This window comes from Helicoverpa zea, chromosome 4 (genome assembly GCF_022581195.2).
Source record: "Helicoverpa zea isolate HzStark_Cry1AcR chromosome 4, ilHelZeax1.1, whole genome shotgun sequence".
NCBI classification, from domain to species: domain Eukaryota; kingdom Metazoa; phylum Arthropoda; class Insecta; order Lepidoptera; family Noctuidae; genus Helicoverpa; species Helicoverpa zea.
Window position 1 is genome coordinate 14,056,058 of NC_061455.1, and position 20,970 is coordinate 14,077,027.

General features: G+C 40.4%; 1 protein-coding gene across 4 annotated transcripts; it reads right to left on the reverse strand.

Moving 5' to 3' along the window:
* Window positions 1-95: 95 nt before the first annotated feature.
* LOC124629550 (serine/threonine-protein kinase grp) lies at window positions 96-19,681 on the reverse strand. Of its 4 annotated transcripts, none has more exons than XM_047162983.1 (6): window positions 19,467-19,681; window positions 18,887-18,979; window positions 13,733-14,125; window positions 3,333-3,484; window positions 2,978-3,160; window positions 96-1,072 (listed from the first exon to the last, which is right to left on the reverse strand). In XM_047162983.1, exons 2-6 carry the CDS (start codon window positions 18,958-18,960, stop codon window positions 597-599), a joined length of 1,278 nt encoding a protein of 425 aa, XP_047018939.1. In that variant the 5' UTR covers window positions 18,961-18,979; window positions 19,467-19,681; the 3' UTR covers window positions 96-596. The 4 variants fall into 4 exon arrangements, with proteins under 4 accessions (XP_047018939.1, XP_047018941.1, XP_047018942.1 ...); XM_047162985.1 differs by lacking the exon at window positions 19,467-19,681 and adding an exon at window positions 19,088-19,454; XM_047162986.1 differs by lacking the exon at window positions 2,978-3,160 and having other exon boundaries at window positions 19,467-19,676.
* Window positions 19,682-20,970: the final 1,289 nt, after the last annotated feature.

Genomic DNA, 20,970 nt, shown 5'->3' on the forward strand with positions numbered 1-20,970 from the left:
CAAACTTCATACATTCTTGCCCAATCTCCTTTGAAAACTCAGTTTAAAAATAAAGAACAGCTAAAAATAAATGTAAATACAATAATAACAATTAATTAATCAATTGGAAGATTATTTTAAGCAGTATTTTATTTGTTTATATATTACCAATCGACCCCATCTTTAAGAGTAGAAATTAAGAAGGATACTACATTTGTATTGTAATGAAAACAAAGGGAAGTTTTTCCGACTAAATAAAAACAATTCAATTCTGGTTTTACTAAGATTCTATAACTATGTTATTAAGCGCTAGACCATGTTAAGATGCGTACGGCCGCGCGCGTCCGTCGCGGGGCTCGGCAGCGGTGCCGTCGTAGGCCGCGCGCGGCTGCGATATCATATCATTTATTGCATTCCATAATGTACATTACGTGGAAAATATAAAATAATAGAGGTAGGATAGATCGCGATGCTTAAGTTCTCATAAGGCAATTCCTATCACACTTCGTCTTCTGGAGTTTGAACAACACTTTCCTCAGGATTCTTCATAGAGGTAGTCAACGGAGGTCCGCAGCACGTCTCAACTTAACTAAAGAATAAGAAACAACAGTAAAGGGTCAGGCGTCTGCGGGCGGCGGCTCGGGCGCGTGGAGCGGGCGCAGCGCGTCGCGCAGCTCCACGAAGCGGCGCTTGAACTCCAGCCCGCAGCCGCGCGAGCGTCGGAACTCCAGCAGCGTCAGCGCGTCGCCGCAGCGCAGCGCCGCCGCGCGCATGCGCAGCTCCGCGCCGCACTCCAGCGCCAGCAGGCGCGCGTGCAGGCGGCGGCACGTGTAGCCGCGCTCGCGCCCGGCGGCCGCCAGCGCGTCCAGCGCGGCCGCGGCGCCGGCGCGCAGCCACACGCGCGTCATGCGGCGCCCGAGCGACAGCGCGGCGGCGCCGTCGGCCGGCGAGGCGAGCAGCAGGTCGTCGGCGTGCGCGGGCTGCGAGTAGCTGATGAGCGCGTCCATGTCGGCGGCGGACAGGTCGGACGGGTCGGTCGGGTCGGCCGCGTCGGCCGCGGTCGGCTGGGACCGCCACGCGCGCGCCGCGGCCTCTGTCGACGGGAACGGTCGGGAAATTCGTCTCGAGTCGCCGGCGATATTTGATTTTTTTGTGAATTGTCATTTTTATTTTATCCACGACATACGGGATATGGCAGCAAACTTAGCCGCAGCATATAAAAGGAAATCAATAATCGAGCAGTGAAATCAAAAGTGGATTACTTATTCATAAATTTTATTATTAATAAAGTGTCGCTATTGATAATTTGCTGTGTATTTCTGTAGATTAAATAAAGGTATCAACCAAACCAAATTATATTCTTCAAAAACTTCCACTTTAAATATAAACAATACAATGTAGGGACAGAATAAATTCAAAACCCTCACTATCCAATATTTTCGTAACAATATGGATTGTCTGCGCTATTATTGTTCTGAATTTCAAGTAAGTTATGCAATACTGGACAGTGAGACAGACATAGTACAAAATAAATACGCATAGAAATCAAGTTCACGGGGCCGGAAAGAAATGGTTCGTCGTATTTCAAATTGATTCGTACAACGTATTGCCGTAGTAAATATTAAGGAATCTGTGGTAAGCACATGTGTATTACCTTTTGAAACGACACAGAACTTAAGGGAAATAATGTATAATTGATCCTGTAATGTTGTTATCTTTCAACAAGAATTTATAGATTAATGAGAGAGATGCACAATTTCAAAATTCAGTTCAAATTTCAGCACCAGAAACAAACGTAAATTAACCGCATCCAACTATCATATTATTTCATTTGTTGGCCTTTGTGTACGCATTTATAATGGAATCCCAGTTCATCTATCACAACTAAAGGACAGTTCTAGATCAGTCTTATTAAAAAGGCTATAATGATAATGATTATTTCACATATACACGCAGATGGCAGCAATGAAGTGGACACACTGTTTATTTTTTGTTTTCGGTTTTTTAAATACATACATGTGATTATAATTTTAAACTATTTTGTATTGTTTAGTTGTAATTTAATTGTAATAGACAGCAGTGGGTGCTGTCCTTTAGTAACTTTGAAGTGAAAAGCGTTTTTGACTTTGATGTTTTGACATGCCATTATTCAGTTTAAAAAAAATGACAATTAGCAATAGTCAGTGGTAAAGTCAAAGTCGTGGTGGCCTAGTGGGTAAAGAGAAAACGTATCGAGTATGAGGGCGTGGGTTCGATTCCAGGTCATGCAAGTACCAATGCAACTTTTCTAAGTTTGTATGTACATTCTAAGTTTATCTTAGACACCAATGGCTGATAAAAAAAGATGAAGGAAAACATCTTGAAGAAACCAGGACTATATAGTCTGAAACCACCAACCCGCATTGAGCAGGCGTGGTGATTAATGCTCAATCCTTCTCCGTGTGAGAGGAGGCCTGTGCCCAGCAGTGTGGGACTATACGATGGCTGTAACAGCCAATAGTCAATGCAGTGGCGTGCCTAGGGTTTCAAAATAACGCATGCCCAATAAAATCAGTTTTCAACTGAGTATGTATGTAGTATTTTTTCATAGTTTGAGATTACGTTACTGTGTGTGATTTTGTGTGGGCACACTCTGTATATAGCTTGACTTCTGTGCGTACTTATTTTGTGGACGTGTTCCAAACCGAGCTTTAATAATTTTGGTTCAGAATACATTTTTAATATAAATATTGATGATGTTGCATCGATCGAAGACGTAGCATCCAGCGCCGCTCAGGTGCGTAGATAATGCGACGGTGCAGTGCTTTGGTAATCTAGCTTTATGAGCTTTTAGCACGTCACGGAGCTAAATCGCCAAAGAGCCGCACCGCGCTCGTCGCGCCGGCGCAGTCCCCCGCAGCAGCAGCAGCGGCACCCGCCGTGCTGAGGCACCAGGCGGCTCCGAGACCGACCACTCAGAGTCACCTAGTACCTGAGACGGCGCAGCGCGGACACTCACCCGGCTCGCGCAGCCACGGCAGCGCCAGCAGCGCGTCCAGCGTGGCGCGTCGCGCGGGGTCGGGCTGCAGCGCCCGGCGCAGCAGCGCCCGCGCCGCGCCCGCCTTGTCCCAGGCGCCGCGGCCGCCGGCGCACCAGGCCGCGAAGCGCGCGTCGTCCGCCTGCGCGCGCTCCCACGGCAACTCTTCGGACAGACAGCACGTCGTCAGCGCGCCGCTCGCCGGCGACGGTCCCGCTGCGTGCGCCGCGACTCGTAACTTCGGTACCATAACTTTAGGGTTTGCGAACACGCCTACAGCTAGGATACCAAAGAGACGAGCCGCGACAGGGCGGGCTGAGCTGCGGGCGGTACTCACCGCCGGCCAGCATGGCGAGCAGCACGAGCGCGGCGGCCCACAGGTCGGCGGGCGGCGCGCGGTAGGGGCGGCGGGCGGCGGTGAGGACCTCGGGCGCGGCGTAGGGCGCGGTGCCGCACACGCGCGACAGCAGGCGCTCGCGGGCGCCGTGCCTGCGACAACATCCAAACCTACATTCTTCACTTCGTCTCGCACAAAATTACATTAAAATTTATTGATTTTAGTAAACCCTTATTCATTTTTTAAATGCCTATCAAATCATACACCGCTTCTTAGGGTTGGAATGAAAAAGAAAATCACTCCCTACTTTCCGTGTAGGGGGGATGCAACAGTACAACATTTATCTCCACATTTTAGTACCAAATTTCAGCTTTCTAGTGCAATGGTCACTGAGATTAACCGCGGACAGGCGGATGGCAGACTTGTTATTGACTACGAAACCCTAAGGCCTCTGCCTCGAATTTTGCGGGCAGCGGGGCGGCGGCGGCGGCGGCGCGGGAGCGGCAGGATCTTACGCGTATAATCAAATGGACCGGCCCTCGAATACAGCGGCGCGGGAGCGGCGCGGCGGCGGGCAACGAGCGGTGCGCTCCAGTCAAGCGGTGACCGCCCGCGTCGGGCGTCTGCATTGTAGGCATAGTGTTATACATTTTTTTTGTGACTTATCAAAATGTCTTAGGACGTGCAAGAGCTAATTATTTCGGCCATCTTTGAGAGGACACCCATATGGAACAGCAAACACAACAGAACACAACACTACACTGCTATAGTGCCGCGCGATCTGCCCGCTAGTTTCGAGAACAGGTATGCGTTGCCCGCCCCGCTCCCGCGCCGCCGCCGCTGCCGCCCCACTGCCCGCAAAATTCGAGGCAGAGGCCTAAGGGTCAATCCCCACTGCAGAGCAGCGGCCGGCAGCGGCCGTAAATGCAAGTGATTGAGCGCGAGCGCGGCGGGCCGCGCCGCGCTCTTACATTGTCCGTGCTCTTACGGCCGCTGCACATACGTAGATTTAACCAATTTAGGCGGCCAAAAATATTTTACAATGTATTTCGTTTTTTCTATCTTTATTTTATCATTATTTTCGCGGGTTCGATCCCAGGTCAGGCAAGTACCAATGCAACTTTTCTAAGTTTGTATGTACTTTCTAAGTATATCTTAGACACCATTGGCTGTGTTTCGGATGGCACGTTAAACTGTAGGTCCCGGCTGCCATTGAACATCCTTGTCAGTCGTTACGGGTAGTCAGAAGCCAGTAAGTCTGACACCAGTCTAACCAAGGGGTATCGGGTTGCCCGGGTATCTGGGTTGAGGAGGTCAGATAGGCAGTCGCTTCTTGTAAAGCACTGGTACTCAGCTGAATCCGGTTAGACTGGAAGCCAACCCCAACATGATTGGGAAAAGGCTCGGAGGATGATGATTTTATCATTATTTTATTATTTATTTTATTTAAGCATTGTATTTTGATAATAAGCATGTTTTATTGAAAAAAAACCGTAAATATTTTTTTTTTAATGTAGAGTATCATATATTTTCATTTTAAAAGTAGTTATGATATTTTTTATTATATCTATTTCAAAATAATATGTAATGTAGTAAAAAAAAAATTAATATTTTTTTATTCCTCACTTTCTGCCTCTGATATATCAGACTCTGTGTTTGATTCAGCTGGTAGTAGCATATTTTATTGTTTCAGGGCAAAATAATCTTGTTTTGATGTTTTTTTTTTTTGTTGGTCACATTTCTTCAGTTTCGTATTTCTTTAGTTTTCCTTCGTTTAGTCCTCTCACTACAATCTTTAAGTGATTTAGATGGCCGCCCCGGTCGATTTCCAACACTTGTCGGGCGTTCAAATGTTCTGCTTAACCAATTCTCATTAGTTTTAAGGATTTTTTTTACAGTTTCAGTTTTTTACTTTCGTAGCTATTTTAAAATATGCAAATCTTTGTTTAAAACTGCTTATATTATCAGGTGTGTCACCCTAATAGGTCAAAAGTTAGTTTCCTAGGTAATTTAGTTTTTCTTCCAAATTAGTCAGATCTTGCTATTGTATTTTATTGTAAATATAACGTAGGGTCACTATTTTTACGCCAGAGGTACTCAAAACAAAAAAAAATGCACTTTGTGACATTTTAAAGAAAAAAGTATTTTATTTTTGTATGAGCTTCAAATCTTAAAAAGCCTGTAAGTCGGACATCCGCAGCTATCCGCAGCCAAAAAATATGTCGTAAGCTAGTTTAATATGTCAAATATCTAAAACTAAAAAAAATGTTACGCGGTCGAACGCGATAATATAACAAAATTGTGTTTAAACAAGAAAATTACTAAAAAAATATTTTGCTTACACACCCTCTTTTAAAATTGAAATAATACTATAAAAAATTAAGTGATCACACTTAAAATATATTAAAATATAATAACTGTTACCTACACAACTCGAATCCATCATAATAGTTGCTTAATATCAATTAGATAGCACAAAAATAATTTTTCTTTAATACCGTCTACCGAGATCTCTAAAAACGTATAACGTAAAATTTGCACTAAGGTCAAGTTCCAACTCCTGGTGCAAGCGCATATCGCATGTTTGGTAGGTAGATGTGGTAAATTCTTATTGCTGGGGTATTCCTCTTTCCATTTTACCCACAATTTGATGATAACCTTTATTTAAAAAAAAAAGACTTTTGGCCAGCTAAATTGCTCAAATCTACGTTAGTGCGCTGCTCTTTCAGTGGGAATTGACCCTAATAGTACCTAAACTTAATTTAGTTTAATATTTGAGTCAGTGACGTTGCATTATAAATAAGACAGAAAAGTATAAATTCAAATTTGAACAATTTTGAATTTAAACTTGCTACTATTGAACTATTATTTAGATTCATAATGTGAAGTGAATTCTAGCGTCATGTTGAGAAGCAAGTTATCAGAGTCACAGAGAGAGAACATGTTGTTTAGCAATATTTATTTAGCTTTGCTGTGAATGCTTTAGACTTTAGAATTTAGAACACAAAAATTATTCATAGGTCATTAAAATATGTGAAAAAAATGTCATATACATCCTTAATTTGTTTTTGGCTTATATTACTATTAATTACACTATAATTAGATAGGTATAGTAAAAACTTCTATTGTTCTTTATCTATTATTTTCATTTAGTGAACGCGATATCTCGAGATTGGTCATCACTGTCGTCTAATCTCATGTGCATTGCGTGCAGTAAGCAACCCTCCCCTCACCACCGTCGCGCACTAAATTCGTGTATTGTCATCAAAACTCTCAGCATGTGCAAAATTCCAACCTGAACGAAGACCGGGAAGTGGGTCAAATTAAGTTTCTTTATTTTTCTTATATACAGTCATGGTCAACTAATTAAAGACACTGTTGGAATCTTAACTTACCGGGGCATTTCATCTGTATTTATTTTTTCAGATTGCCATTGGAACTTTCTTCTCTATTTTAAAATATCTAAGAGGGCTTTGTGAAATGTTAAAACTAATGACTATATTCAATAATGCCCCGCACCTGGATTTTTTTCGCTTTATCCGAATCGCGGGCGGTATAATAATCCATAATGAGAGCTGGCCATCTAATTAAAGACACTCCACATTTTTCAGAGATTATTAATATTGAAGTTACCTTCCTACAACAACATTCCCTACACCATAATTAAACATTCCAATAAGTATTCATATTTGGTTTGTTTCCTTTTACCTCAATAACAGTACGACATCCCTAAACGAGCAAGCGGTCAGTTTTGTAGAAGTCGCTAAGGAAATTTTCTTCCACGCTTAATAAAAATCTGTGTAAAATTGATCTATGATCCATGTACGACTTATTGCCATGGTATTTTTCGCCCATTACTAGTTTTTGTTTCATTGGATTTGTAATAGGCCAAACCAAAACCGTCATAAGTTGCCCGATCAAAGAGTAATTTTTAATATACTCTTGCAGTGTTTTTCAGAACGTTTCTAATTTGGAAAGTCCTAATGATCGGTAAATTATGCAGTTCTTGAAGTCGCCTATTTTTAATAATACCTTTCTGAAAGGTCTTACACTAAACAGTGGCAAGCAGCCCCACAATATAACATTTTCGCCTCCTACGTTTGAGAACTTTCTTTGTGTACTTTGGTTCCATCACATGATTTGGAGGTGACTAAATTTTTTTTTTTTTTTTAGAATTCATCAAATCCCTTTGGCCTCTGCCTCGAATTTTGCGGGCAGCGGGGCGGCAGCGGCGGCGGCGCGGGAGCGGGGCGGGCAACGCATACCTGTTCTCGAAACTAGCGGGCAGATCGCGCGGCAATATAGCAGTGTAGTGTTGTGTTCTGTTGTGTTTGCTGTTCCATATGGGTGTCCTCTCAAAGATGGCCGAAATAATTAGCTCTTGCACGTCCGAAGACATTTTGATACGTCACAAAAAAAATGTATAACACTATGCCTACAATGCAGACGCCCGACGCGGGCGGTCACCGCTTGACTGGAGCGCACCGCTCGTTGCCCGCCGCCGCGCCGCTCCCGCGCCGCTGTATTCGAGGGCCGGTCCATTTGATTATACGCGTAAGATCCTGCCGCTCCCGCGCCGCCGCCGCCGCCGCCCCGCTGCCCGCAAAATTCGAGGCAGAGGCCTTAGTTTTATCAGAAAAAAAAAAACATTTTTCGATACTTTTTCAGAGCAACTTTCACCTTTGATAGAACACGCCAACTATAGTATGGACACGCGGTGCTTTTCCAAAAGTAACAACTTCCTATACCTACTCCTTGCTCCTGCCAAGTAACATTATTAAAAAGTAACCATTTTTAACTGAGGTATGTGTATGGAACTTGGTACTTATTCAGATCTCACTTCTTTTATAGGCGAAGGATTTCCATATTATCGAACTTGGCAGCCTTTCACATTTTTGTTTCGGGTGGGATTTCATTTATTTTTGTAAGGTTGTTTATTTTATTTTTTTCTTATGATTAAGTTAGTTAAGGAAATGTCTCATTTATACTATCTTTCAGATTTTTGAATATGCACTATGCTTCTTACAAAGAAATAAACTAGATTAACTAAATGGACTAGATTTACCAACTGACTGACATGACATGTTATCATATATTATGTTCGTGGATCAAAGTTACACATTTGTTATTTTCGAAAGTGATTCACACTTGGCCGTTTTCAGATTTTTACGTTACTTTGACTAAATACAAACCTTTGTACCATTCGAAGATATATTATATAAATATAGATAAATTTAGTTCGTTTTAGTTCCTTAGGGGTATAAATTTACACCGGGTATAAAACACCTTCATTATTTTGAAACCGACTCACACTTGGCCATTTTCAGATTTTTCCCTTTACCTTGACATAAAGACCTACCTCCATGCCAAATTTCAAGTCAATACGACCATTGGAAGTGGTCTAGGTTTTTGATGAGTGAGTCAGTGAATCAGTCACTCAGTGAGTGTATAGTAAAAATAGCGATTTTCTGACGTCAATATCTCAAGACCTACAATAGGTATATTAATGAAATTTTGTATTTTAGATAAGTGAGGGGGTCTCAATAGATACTAGAAATTTGATATGCGTAAATAAAATAGATTTTGAGTTATAGGGGGGTCGAATTTGGTCCGAAATGGTTCGTGTAATATAACCCACGGCCGGTGTGTCGCTTTTTTTGCTCGAACTTGGCGGACACTGCCGTGTGTCTAGATTTTATAGATACGATTTAATCGGACTTCTACCATTTCAATTCATGTATTGCTGCTGGGTTTTACCAATGTGGACTAGTAAATGTTAAACAACAAAACATGTCATAACGTGCTCAGCGCATTTCGTTGTTAAATACCAAATAGAGAACTACTGATACAGTTAGATAGATATGATAGAGCAGCGGTTCCCGAATTCTTTTGGCTTCGGAACCCTTTTCGTTTCACCATTTTTCGGCGGAACCATAGCTTAAGTAAGAAGTAAACTAAAGACGTAAATACACTTAGGTATGGCTCGTGGCGCGTGGTAGCGTACCAAATGGTTATATGATTAGAGACATATTCATTATACTCAGGCGTAGCATGGCTATCTGCCACACGGGCCAGAAAACTATTTAGTCGCCCTTTACTTTGTGTATTATGTGAATAGTTTTCAGTTTGAGGACTGACAAAGTAAACGCAAAAAGAAATAGATTGGGTTTGTACAGGTGCGAGGTGACCGAGCGCGATGTTTTTTTTAACTAAAAGAAGAAGTTCCAAGCACCCGCTAGCATTGAAAGACATTCAGTAGTAGCCGGTATCGCGAGCGAAGCGAGCGCGAATTTTTTTTAGTTTAAGTACCCACACAAAATAAACAAAACCACTGTAAATTAATAAGGTCTCAAAAAGTACAATATCCACACAAAAAAGCAAATGCAAATGAATAAGTAGCTAGCGAAGAAAGCGCTATTGCTTTTTCTGAACCAGAGGAATAAAAAATAAACATCAAAGGAAACCTCGACGGAAGAGCGCGAAATTTTTTCGGTGTTGGATACTTGAGCAATTAAACGAACATAAAAGCATCACACGTAACATGGAGTCGCGAGCGAAGCGAGCGCAAAATTTTCGGATTCGCGAAGGTGCAAAAATTGGAAATAATGTCACACTTTGATTCATGGTAAAAATAGCCAATGGAAATACTCGTATGCCGTGTCATTTCACGTCCTGTCAAATGTATGAAAACGTATAATCCCGGCGATGAAATAAGCCCAAAAAATGCGGTGATTTTTGGCCGACTTGCTACCTACTTTTGCCGATTGCCGAAGGCCTGGAGGTATTAAGTTAATCTACAATTTGTAAAAAACGGAATTAAATTATCTGCTGCCGTGGCCTTCCTCCGCCACTCGTCGCGAAAGTACGAGACATACCGTATGGAAATCTTGAATTTTCCACGGAACCCCTGAGGGCCTGTCACGGAACCTCAGGGTTCCGCGGAACCCCATTTGGGAACCGCTGTGATAGAGATTGAGATATTCAGAGAATACAAGTTGTGTTTTAACAAAATAATTTAAATAAGTTGGTTTTAGTCTGTATTTATTACTATCATATGATACCTTTATAATACTATGTACCTGTTTTGTCTAATCTTATATAATATAAAAATGAATCGCAAAATTTGTTGGTAAGCGCATAAGTCAACAACGCCTGGACCAATTTGGCTAATTCTTTTTTTGTTGTGTTTGTTATAGTCAGGAGGTTCTTATGAAAAAAAAAATAGGGTAAAGTAGAGAAGTCAGTTGACTGGAGCGAAGCCGCGGGCAAAAGCTAGTAGTTCATAAAAGTAAATGATTAAGAATTACTCTTTTTTTTATTCCTAAAATCAACATCTACCAGCTGAGAGTGGTTAAACCTAGCATATACTGAACTCGAAAAAATCGACGTATTTTTAGAAATACTCACATTTATCAAATCATGTCGGTAAATCCTAAGACTTGTACTCAAATCTTAAGATTTACCGTTGTTCGAGGTTTTACAGTTACATATACATAGTTACAAGTGAAGCTTATATAAGCGTGTTAAAAAAATATCTAGTATTATACAGGGTGTTTGGCGCATGGACCGACAAAAATTTTTGGGGGATTCGTGAGGCCATGTACTAGTTTTCACTCATAGACCCAATGTCCTATATGTCACTGTATTCGAGATACGATTTTTTTTGTTTGTTTTTAAAAATTACCGGAACTATCACCTTTAAAACGCTATAACTTTTCAGTCTGTTGTCGAATTTACACCAAATCACTTTCATTGCGTTCTCTGATGTATTATTATTCCAAATAAAACATAAATTCATAGCACTAGATGGAAAAAAAATACTTGTTGAGCTTCCAAAGTCTTAAAAATGAAAAAACGTATGAAAAATGTCAAATTCAAAATTAATTATAAAAAAAAGTAAAAGCTTTTATGAACTTCGTTTAATAAAAAAAAATTGCCTACTTAATACCCTTTCCAACGATATGCCACATGGGTGTGAAATCATTAATAATGTCGTCAAAATCAGAGCAGGAACGAACACGCACTCTAACGTCTCTAACAACGAACCCGTTTGATAGAACAATGGTAAGCAGGTAATTGGCAGGTAAACTGCCTGTCTCTTTCTTACGCATGAAAAATATCTCTTGTCTTTGTCTATCATTGGGTTGGAGTTTGTTATGTGATCCTTGTTTAGTCGAGATTTGACTATCTCTGCTATCGGAAGTGTCCGTGTATTTCACGTTTTCCTATTTCGTTGTTTTTTGTTAAAGTTTGTTTTTGTTAAGTTTTGTTTGTTGAACTTTTCTGTTAAACTGTTGGTGTATTCACCGTGCTTGTTACAATGCCTAACTTCAGCAACGAAGAGTATGCTGACATGTTGTTGGCATATGGCAGCGCTAATTGTAACGCTCGTGAAGCGCGTAGAATTTACCAGCAGCGTTATCCTAACCGGCGTATACCACACCACGAGACGTTTGCTACAACCTATCGACGTCTGAGGGAGACTGGAAACATAAATTTCCAAGAGCCTCGCGTTAATGTGAGGCAACATAATGTTGTAATTGATGAAAGCATTTTGCAAGCTTTTGATGAGGATCCAACGACAAGTATTCGAGTTGTAGCTGAAAGACTTCACTTGTCGGTTTGGAAAGTTTGGTCAGTTCTTCGGGAAAATGGAAAGCATGCGTATCACTACACTTCTGTTCAAGGTACGTTAAGTACTTTATTTATTTTATCAGGCGAAATCGTAAAACTAAATTTTGAACCAGTTATCTTCGACCTTATTGTGCTGAAATTTTGCACCCAAAAAACTTGTATTTTAAAATGGTTTTAACCATACACTTATTTTAAACGTTTACAAATATCCTTGTAGCTTTACTGGTTCGTTTTTCAAATAAATACCTAGTAACTTTTATTTTTTCTAATTTTATCTTTTAAATTTATGTTAGTTTTTGCCATTCAAAAAGTGAATTTTTACCAGTCTTTAATGGATTGTTCTAGGTCTCATAGATGATGATCACAGGAGACGGCTCGATTTTTGCCGATTTATGATGCATACGGACGTAGATGATACAAATTTTTTAAAAAGAATTTTGTGGACTGATGAATCCAATTTTAATCACGAGGGAATTGTGAATCTCCACAACCTTCACCATTGGGCGCAAAAAAGACAAAATCCCCGCAAGAAAAGACAAAGTTCCTTTCAAACTAAGTTTAGTGTAAACGTTTGGGCGGGGGTTATTGGAAGACACCTGATCGGTCCACATTTCTTACCAGAGCGCCTGACCGGAGAAAATTATTTGAATTTTTTACTCGAAGATTTACCTGAATTGGTATTACCAGTATTAGATGGAGAACCAATTATTTTCCAAAATGATGGCTGTCCAGCACATTACCAGCGAGACGTGCGAGAACATTTGGACAACTGTTTTCCAAATTCATGGATCGGAAGAGGCGGCCCAATTCCTTGGCCTGCACGTTCACCAGACCTGACGCCCTTGGATTTTTATGTCTGGGGCCGTGCAAAAGAAATTGTGTATGCGACTGAAGTACCCACAAGAGAAATTTTAATCGAAAGAATAAATTGCGCCTTTGAAATTATGAAAGCAGAAATGCGACTGAGGACGACGACTGTAGAAATTAGAAAAAGATGCCGTGCATGCATTCGCAACAGAGGCAGTCATTTTGAACATAATTTATAACTTAAATTTAATTAAAACATTTTAAAACATTTTTGTGTTTTCATTACCCTGGCACTGGTTAATGTGTACCTTTAGGTTTGTGACGACATTATTAATGATTTCACACCCATGTGGCATATCGTTGGAAAGGGTATTAAGTAGGCATTTTTTTTTTATTAAATGAAGTTCATAAAAGCTTTTACTTTTTTTTATAATTAATTTTGAATTTGACATTTTTCATACGTTTTTTCATTTTTAAGACTTTGGAAGCTCAACAAGTATTTTTTTTCCATCTAGTGCTATGAATTTATGTTTTATTTGGAATAATAATACATCAGAGAACGCAATGAAAGTGATTTGGTGTAAATTCGACAACAGACTGAAAAGTTATAGCGTTTTAAAGGTGATAGTTCCGGTAATTTTTAAAAACAAACAAAAAAAATCGTATCTCGAATACAGTGACATATAGGACATTGGGTCTATGAGTGAAAACTAGTACATGGCCTCACGAATCCCCCAAAAAATTGTGTCGGTCCATGCGCCAAACACCCTGTATTATACGATGCCTCATCGTTTGAAAACTAGCACAGATAGTGTAGCTTCCCAACAGTGAAAATATTATTCAAAGCGGTTCAGTAAATCCGCAACTTATTGAATTCAAATTAACAACCAAATATTTTCTCTTTTTACATACCTATATTTAGTATGGAGTTATGGAGTATAGATGAAACTGTAAGTTACCTGAAGAGGGTCGCCATGCCAAAATCTGAAATCTTGAGTTGATCGCGGTTGTCTAGCAGCAGGTTCTCGGGCTTGATGTCGCGGTGCGCCACGCCGCGGCCGTGCAGGTAGCCGAGCCCGCTGAGCAGCTGCCGCCAGTAGCGGCGCGCGTCCTCCTCGCGCATGCCCACGTCGGGCTCGATGCGGTCGAACAGCTCGCCGCCCGGCGCGTACTCCAGGAACAGGTAGTGCAGGCCTTGGTGCGTGCGCTCGCCCAGACAGCGCAGCACGTGCGGGTGGCGCAGCGCGCGGTGCAGCGCCGCCTCGCGCGCCGGCTCGCCCGCCGCCTCGCCGGGCCGCGCCACCTTCAGCGCCACGGCGGCGCCTGAGCGCGCGTGCACCAGCAGCCGCACCCTGCGAAGCGCACCACTCAGTGCCGATTCACTTGGCTACACGTACACTGCAAACGTATCGTGCTAATTGTGCGCCGAAATGACAGGCTTCTCAAAGACGACCGCAGAAGGCGTCGGCGGCAGTGACCGCGCGAGGTGGATAAACTTTCAAGGATGCGCCGAACCGCCGTGACTCGCTTATATCGTTTTTTTCTCCCTAAATTGCAGTCTCGATCTAGTTCCGCGTTGTTACAACTAGTTACTCCGACGCAGAATATTCATTTTACATCTTAATTTTTCAATGCTTTTGTTTTGATTAGTTCATTTTCGTTTGTTTTTAGTAACTCGTTTATTTAATTAGGTATTTATAATCTTAATTAATCGCAAGTTTGCTTGGTTTTTAATCGATTAAGTTTTAAATTTATAGGACATATCATAAATAACTACCCCTGGTAACTTTAATGAAGTGATGGCCTGAAACACAGGTTTGTACATACATCTACATCAGGCAGGTCGCAACATACTATTATGATTTGAATTCCTAGAATAAACATAAGCTAAGAATGTAACTAACTTAGTGTGGTTCTTTATTTTTGAATTATTTCAAATCTTATTTCGTCCCTTTGGGTCCTTGTGCTGTTTTGTCCCTTTGACAGTTAATATATTATTATTAAAGGGCTCCCCAAAAAAGAGGTTTATCAATACGGATGCTTATACGTGTAACGTACGAGAAGAAAGTAACTTTTCTTTCAGAAATTTAGTCACTTAAATATAAATAGTTTTGGGGCGTCTGAAGTTGAGCGCATTCAACGTTAGGTACAACACGTGGTTAAAAGTAGGTAATAACTTTCACATCTAAATGTAAATATGTGAGATGTGCTAGACAGCTAAAAAACGATTTACTAATTTGGTGTATTCGCGGAAGCTACACCATGATTAGTTCGTAAAGCGTGTGTTTCACAAATTGAATGGAAAGTCGGCCTCTCGAGCTGCTACGGAGTAAGGCGCCGACCGCCACAGCACCGCGCTTTTATGCGCATTAACCGAATCTATGCTGCTATTATAATTATGTTATTGCAGAAGAAAAGATTGACGTTGTAAGGGCTACTGATTATCTTGTAACAATAAGTAATTTTCCCGGGACGAGGGAAAAAGCTTATCTATCACACTAATAAAGCGAAAATGTGTGTGTGTGTTTTTACTCCTAAACACGGATTTTTAAAACTTGGCTGTAAAAACATTGCACGGGTATAAAAACACCAGAATAACAAATAATGAGATGGTGGCCTATTGGGTAAAGAACCAACCACTCAGGTATGGTAACGTCTCGTGTTGTGTTCGTTTTCAGGTCATTGTATGTACTTTCTAAGTATAGTCCGTCCAGGATAAGATCCAGGTAGTGAGTCAGGAAGCGAGTGGAGAAGCTGCCCAAAGTTAGTTATGAATACTTTTATGTAATGTTCTTTTATGTAACTTTTATGTTATGTTTTGTGTGTTCAAAATGATGATAAAAAAAAGGTGAAGGAAAACATCTTGAGGAAACCTAGACTGTCTGAAATCACCAACCCGCATTGAGCAAGCGTGGTGATTAATGCTCAATCCTTCTCCGTGTGGGAGGAGGCCTGTGCCCAGCAGTGGGCTCAAAAAAAAAAGGCTGTAACTGTTCAAAATGCGTGAAAAATTTGACTTTTGACGTTTTACCGCCTTTTATAAGATTCCATTAAGGAAAAAACATTAGTACTGCGAATACGAATAACCTTCAGCAATTCTATTGGTGTATAAGTTTTACATGTATAGTCATTGATATAGATTATACTACATAATTTAGCTTCGAAACATCGCTAATAGTTTTGATATATTGTAGTAAAAATATAAAGAACTAGCTTCCGCCCGCGGCTTAGCCCGAGTAGAGTTCGGTTATATCGCGTTTCCAAGAGAATTCTTCAAAAGTCCGGGATAAAAACTATCCTATGATCTTTCTCAAGGTCAATTCTATCTCTGTACTAAATTTTATTAAAATCAGTTCAGTGGTTTAGACGTGAAAGCGTAACAGACAGACAGAGTTATTTTCGCATTTATAATATTGGTAGGGACTAGTAGGGATGTAATTTGGTCTAAGTAGTAGGCAGACAATCAGCCCTTTTGGAAAATCAAGATTACAAAACAGCCCCCAAAACGCCTACTTTCACCACTTCCTGTGTTATTGCTGGGAACAGAAATGTTAGAACACAATCCTCAGCAAAGGTTTTGTTATTGGTGGTATGGTACATTAATAAGTCGGCTTTGAATTACAAAATTATTATACTATTGGAAATACTATCTAGTTTTTTCTTTTGATAAGAATGTCTATGGAGTTTCCTACCGGTTCTTCTCCATGAGAACAACTCTGGAACCGTGCAACCTGTCTGATGTTTCGAAAGGGCTGTCAGGCCGCTGCCTCGAATTTTGCGGGCAGCGGGGCGGCAGCGGCGGCGGCGCAGGCGGTCACCGTTTGACTGGAGCTCACCGCTCGTTGCCCGCTCCCCGCGCCGCTGTATTCGAGGGCCGGTCCATTTGATTATACGTGTAAGATCCTGCCGCTCCCGCGCCGCCGCCGCTGCCGCCCCGCTGCCCGCAAAATTCGAGGCAGCGGCCTCATAGGCCGGTTTGAAAAAAAAAACTACTTTGATAACTAATTTAAGAACAGCATTGTTTCCATAAGAAAATGAATAGATTCCTTCAGTTCCAGATAAATGGCTAACGTCAAGCGTAAGTGTACGTCGGACAATTCTGTTAGAGTCAACAACTCTGTAAAAATTAAATGTAACAATGTAAAAAATAAGAAAAATAACGATAAAACGTCGTAAGAGCTCACTCGTAAATTGGAGTATTCCACTTACGACACCAACATTATAAGCACCAATACTGTTATAGTTTCTGCACTGATCAGTATTTAACGTTTGATTGCTGATGTAAAAGTACAAAAAAAAATCCTCTTAGGCTAGTTTCTAGGGATATGATGTAGAATTGTAGATTCCGTAACGTTTTTAAGTAAAAGCTACCGATAAAACTTGTTAAACTTGTTGTTCTTAAAGGTTTCCACACAAAAAAAAAATTGTTTCAGCTGAAGTGCCAGGAGGCCATAACTTGTAAGTAATGTTGCTAAAGAAGTGAACTCTGTGTCGATTTATTTAAATTGTTTGTTGTGTAGTTTGTTTGACATCATTACACCTTTTTGCTATTTATGATCTCTTGGTACTTCTGTCATCCCTTCCCCCCCCCCCCCCAATCTAAAACTGAAGAACACTAGACATCGGCTAGTTGTGCTTCTATCATTATTGGGCACGTCCACCAACCAATAAACGACATTCATGCGCAATGCCTACAGAAAAATAAATTATGAAGTGTCGATTCACGACTTAAGACAAGACTTAAGTGCCATTGGAAGAGCGATTTTACAACTAAACTTAGAATGCTTTCGTAAGTAATTTGTCAAATAAGCATAAACAATAACCATAAAAATAAAATTAGACATTTTCTTGATATTCAGCTCCTATCACCAGAAGAGATTGTCACAATTGGTGCTGTAAGTGGAAATAAAATTTGTTTTTTTTTTGTCACTTCTACAGCACTGTAGTGCACCTGCGAATTTCTTTAATCTATAAAGAGGAAAACTTTGTTTGTCTATACTAATATTATAAAGAGGAAAACTTTGTTTGTTTGTTTGGTTGTAATGAATAGGCTCAAAAACTACTGGGCCGTTTTAAAAAATTCTTTCATCATTCGAAAGCTACATTATCCACGAGTAACATAGGCTATATTTTATCCCGGTACGGGCAGTAGTTACCTCGGGACGCGGGTGAAACCGCGGGAAACTGCTAGTGTTATAATATTATCAGTAATGATTATTTGTTTGCAATAAATAGAATCAGAGATTGGACCTGATTTGAATCATTTCAAACTCACTTCACTGATGGTACACACTTTTGGGTGACAGTCCGTATTTTATTTTGGGGACGGGAAGAAGTTTCTCTAGCATGTGACACCGCAAGAAACAACTTGTAAAATTAGTCATAGTAAAAATCTGTTTTAAGAGCATCTACTGACTACAGATGTCACCATTATTCCTCCAGTTTTGAGATAGAAAAAAGTTCTGTTTAACCGATTAACAGAAATAAAAGATTTGATTATTATTACTGCAGCTACAGACCTATTAGCAATATAATGCTCATGAGGTTCGAGCTACGCAGCTCTAACTTGTCACAAGGCTAAGCACATAGGCACCCCTTGCCTATTTAGTTACAACTCTGTAGTAAAGATGGCTTAAAAAACAACAGAGGAATATGATCAACATAAAGAACTAGGTATTTAATAATTCTGATGAACACTTGTTGAGCAGTACATACATCACTGCAGCTGAAAGCTCGGGTCTCAACAATACACTTCACAATCTGTTCTTAGTTGTGTTCACAATATTCATACTACACATATGACAAAATGTCTGCATACAACATATACAATTTCATAGAACATGTCTTAAAACTTTAGGATAAGGATTGAGGACAATTATTTTTTTGCTGCTAACTGATTCAGTATAAATACAACCCAACTGGGGTTATTATTCGGGAATAAACGAGCTTACAGCTCTATTACAGCTATCTTTAATGGTAAGTTCGTAAATGATCAAATCATTACTCAATTACGTACCTACTAATCAATACACATTCATACAATTGTTTTCATGAAATTATTGATAATATTCCTCCTGTAAGCCTAGAAACATTGTAAACGGTTTCGTACTTACTCGCCATAAGCACCTTCCCCCAGAACTTGCGCGACCAGCCAGCCCTCGACGAACTCAGCGCCGCCGGCAGCCATCGCCCCGCCTCGCTGTCACCTGCAACACGACGCACTATCAGCACCCGGCGCGCCCAAGCCTGCTGTCTACCAACATATTGTACTACACTACCCATCCCCTCGGTATAATGCTTTTTGTTCAACAGACCTTGCCGCCGAACAGGACCACGCCGCCGGGTTGCGGCTTTATTATTTTTTTTTTAATCGATTGATTCAATTACTAAAAAATACGTAGTCCTATCAACATATTGTAAGGATTTAAATGATTACAAAACAAAAAATCTTTAGATTAACAGCAATCTGACGATAAATGTGCCCTAAATGGCGGAAGGCACGTGGAGATGAGTGAACAAAGCGAAAGCCGAACAGCGCCGTCGCCCGCCAGTCTGTCGACTTGCCATGCCACACAATGCGATAACGGTAATTCAAGGTACTCGTAAAATCTCAGAAATAAAGTTATCACGAATAATTACTTCAAAACCGATAACTATTTTATACCCAAATTATTAAAATTACTGAACACTAACCTTCTACGTAAGATCAATGGATCACACCATTTTGCCATTTTCTTTTCTTCGACGCCCGTCCGTTCTCCAATCGCCATTCGCGCGCTGATCCTTGCTGATTCGCCGATGGCGGTCCGAGGTATTGCCAGCACCACTTCATAGCAAAATTTTTCGCATTTTGGTTGAAATTCCGTCCAGAGCGGGAAATTTAATTTTTTTTATATATATATTTGTTTAATAATAATAATTTGAAGTATTTGTCTTTAACAACCTTTATCAAGTGGTATAACAACAAAGGACGCGCCTCCAACGGCTGGGTCGATCATGCCGATCTTGATGTAAAGCCGGGTCCAGACATGTCGCACGCCCAGAACAACACTGCACTATATTTTTTTTTTTATAAGTCAAAATAGCTTATTTTTCAGAATTGACGAAAAAGTGTTATCTCACTTTACGTCGCAGTTTTTGTGAATGTCTTGCACATTATCTGTGAAGAATCCTATGGGTGTCAGGATTATACAGTGCAATAAATTCTATATAAATGCGTTAATTAACCAAAATAATGCCTTTTTTTACTTACTTCACTGTTTTGGACTGACAGAATGAAATGAAAAAGTATTATTTCGAGTTATGTCTTTTTTACTGATTAATTATGAAATAATGCACTATTATTCTACAGTTTTTGTGTAAAGATTCAATGAACAATAAAGGCTTATTTGTTTTTTTTTTTCAGGAAAAGATCTATTAACAATGAAATAAAACACGAAATTTTAACAAAATCAGTAGGTATATATTTTAAACATAAACAATTACTTGTTACATGTAATACTCAAATAAAAAACAACAGAACAATCTTCTCTTAATCATTAAACAAAAAAGGCAAATTTCGCTGAAATAATCATATAAAATATTAAAACAAGACAGTAATTATCAAAAAACTCTTTGCCTCTCTAAATTACCCAACTGCCAAAACTGTTTAAAAATGTCTTGTCGTATCAACTCGTCTATTTTAGTCTTGCATTTCTACTATGCTCGGTGTTTCTCTACGTGATCGAATCCGAAATGAGGAGATCCGTACACGAACTAAAGTCACCAATATAGCCCACCGGATTAGCAAGTTGAAGTGGCAATGGGCAGGCCATATTGCTCGCACAGCGGATGGCCGATGGGGTCGAAAAGTGCTGGAGTGGAGACCACGGACTAGCAAGCGCAGCGTAGGACGTCCACCAGCAAGGTGGACAGACGACTTTATAAAGGTCGCCGGAAGACGCTGGATGCAGGTCGCCTCCAACAGGTATCTGTGGAGATCTAAGGGGAGGCCTCTGTTCAGCAGTGGACGTCCTATGGCTGAGATGATGATGATGATGATGATGATTTCAACTTGCATTTGTCACCGCAAGGTCTATAAAATCTTCTTCATTTGCTATGTTCAGATAAAAAAGAAGCAGGTACCTCCCTATCGTGTACTTCATCGACTGATGCCTCCACCGCTGACGTACCAGCGGTCGATGCTGCACACGATTTA

Coding starts and splice junctions, on each gene's coding strand:
- LOC124629550 (XM_047162983.1), bottom strand. CDS start 18,960: ATGGCTGCCGGCGGCGCTGAGTTCGTCGAGGGCTGGCTGGTCGCGCAA. Junction 3,485..13,732: donor GGCATGGCGACCCTCTTCAG/GTAACTTACAGT, acceptor ATGTTGTCGCAG/GCACGGCGCCCGCGAGCGCC. Junction 3,161..3,332: donor GCTCGCCATGCTGGCCGGCG/GTGAGTACCGCC, acceptor GTCTGTCCGAAG/AGTTGCCGTGGGAGCGCGCG.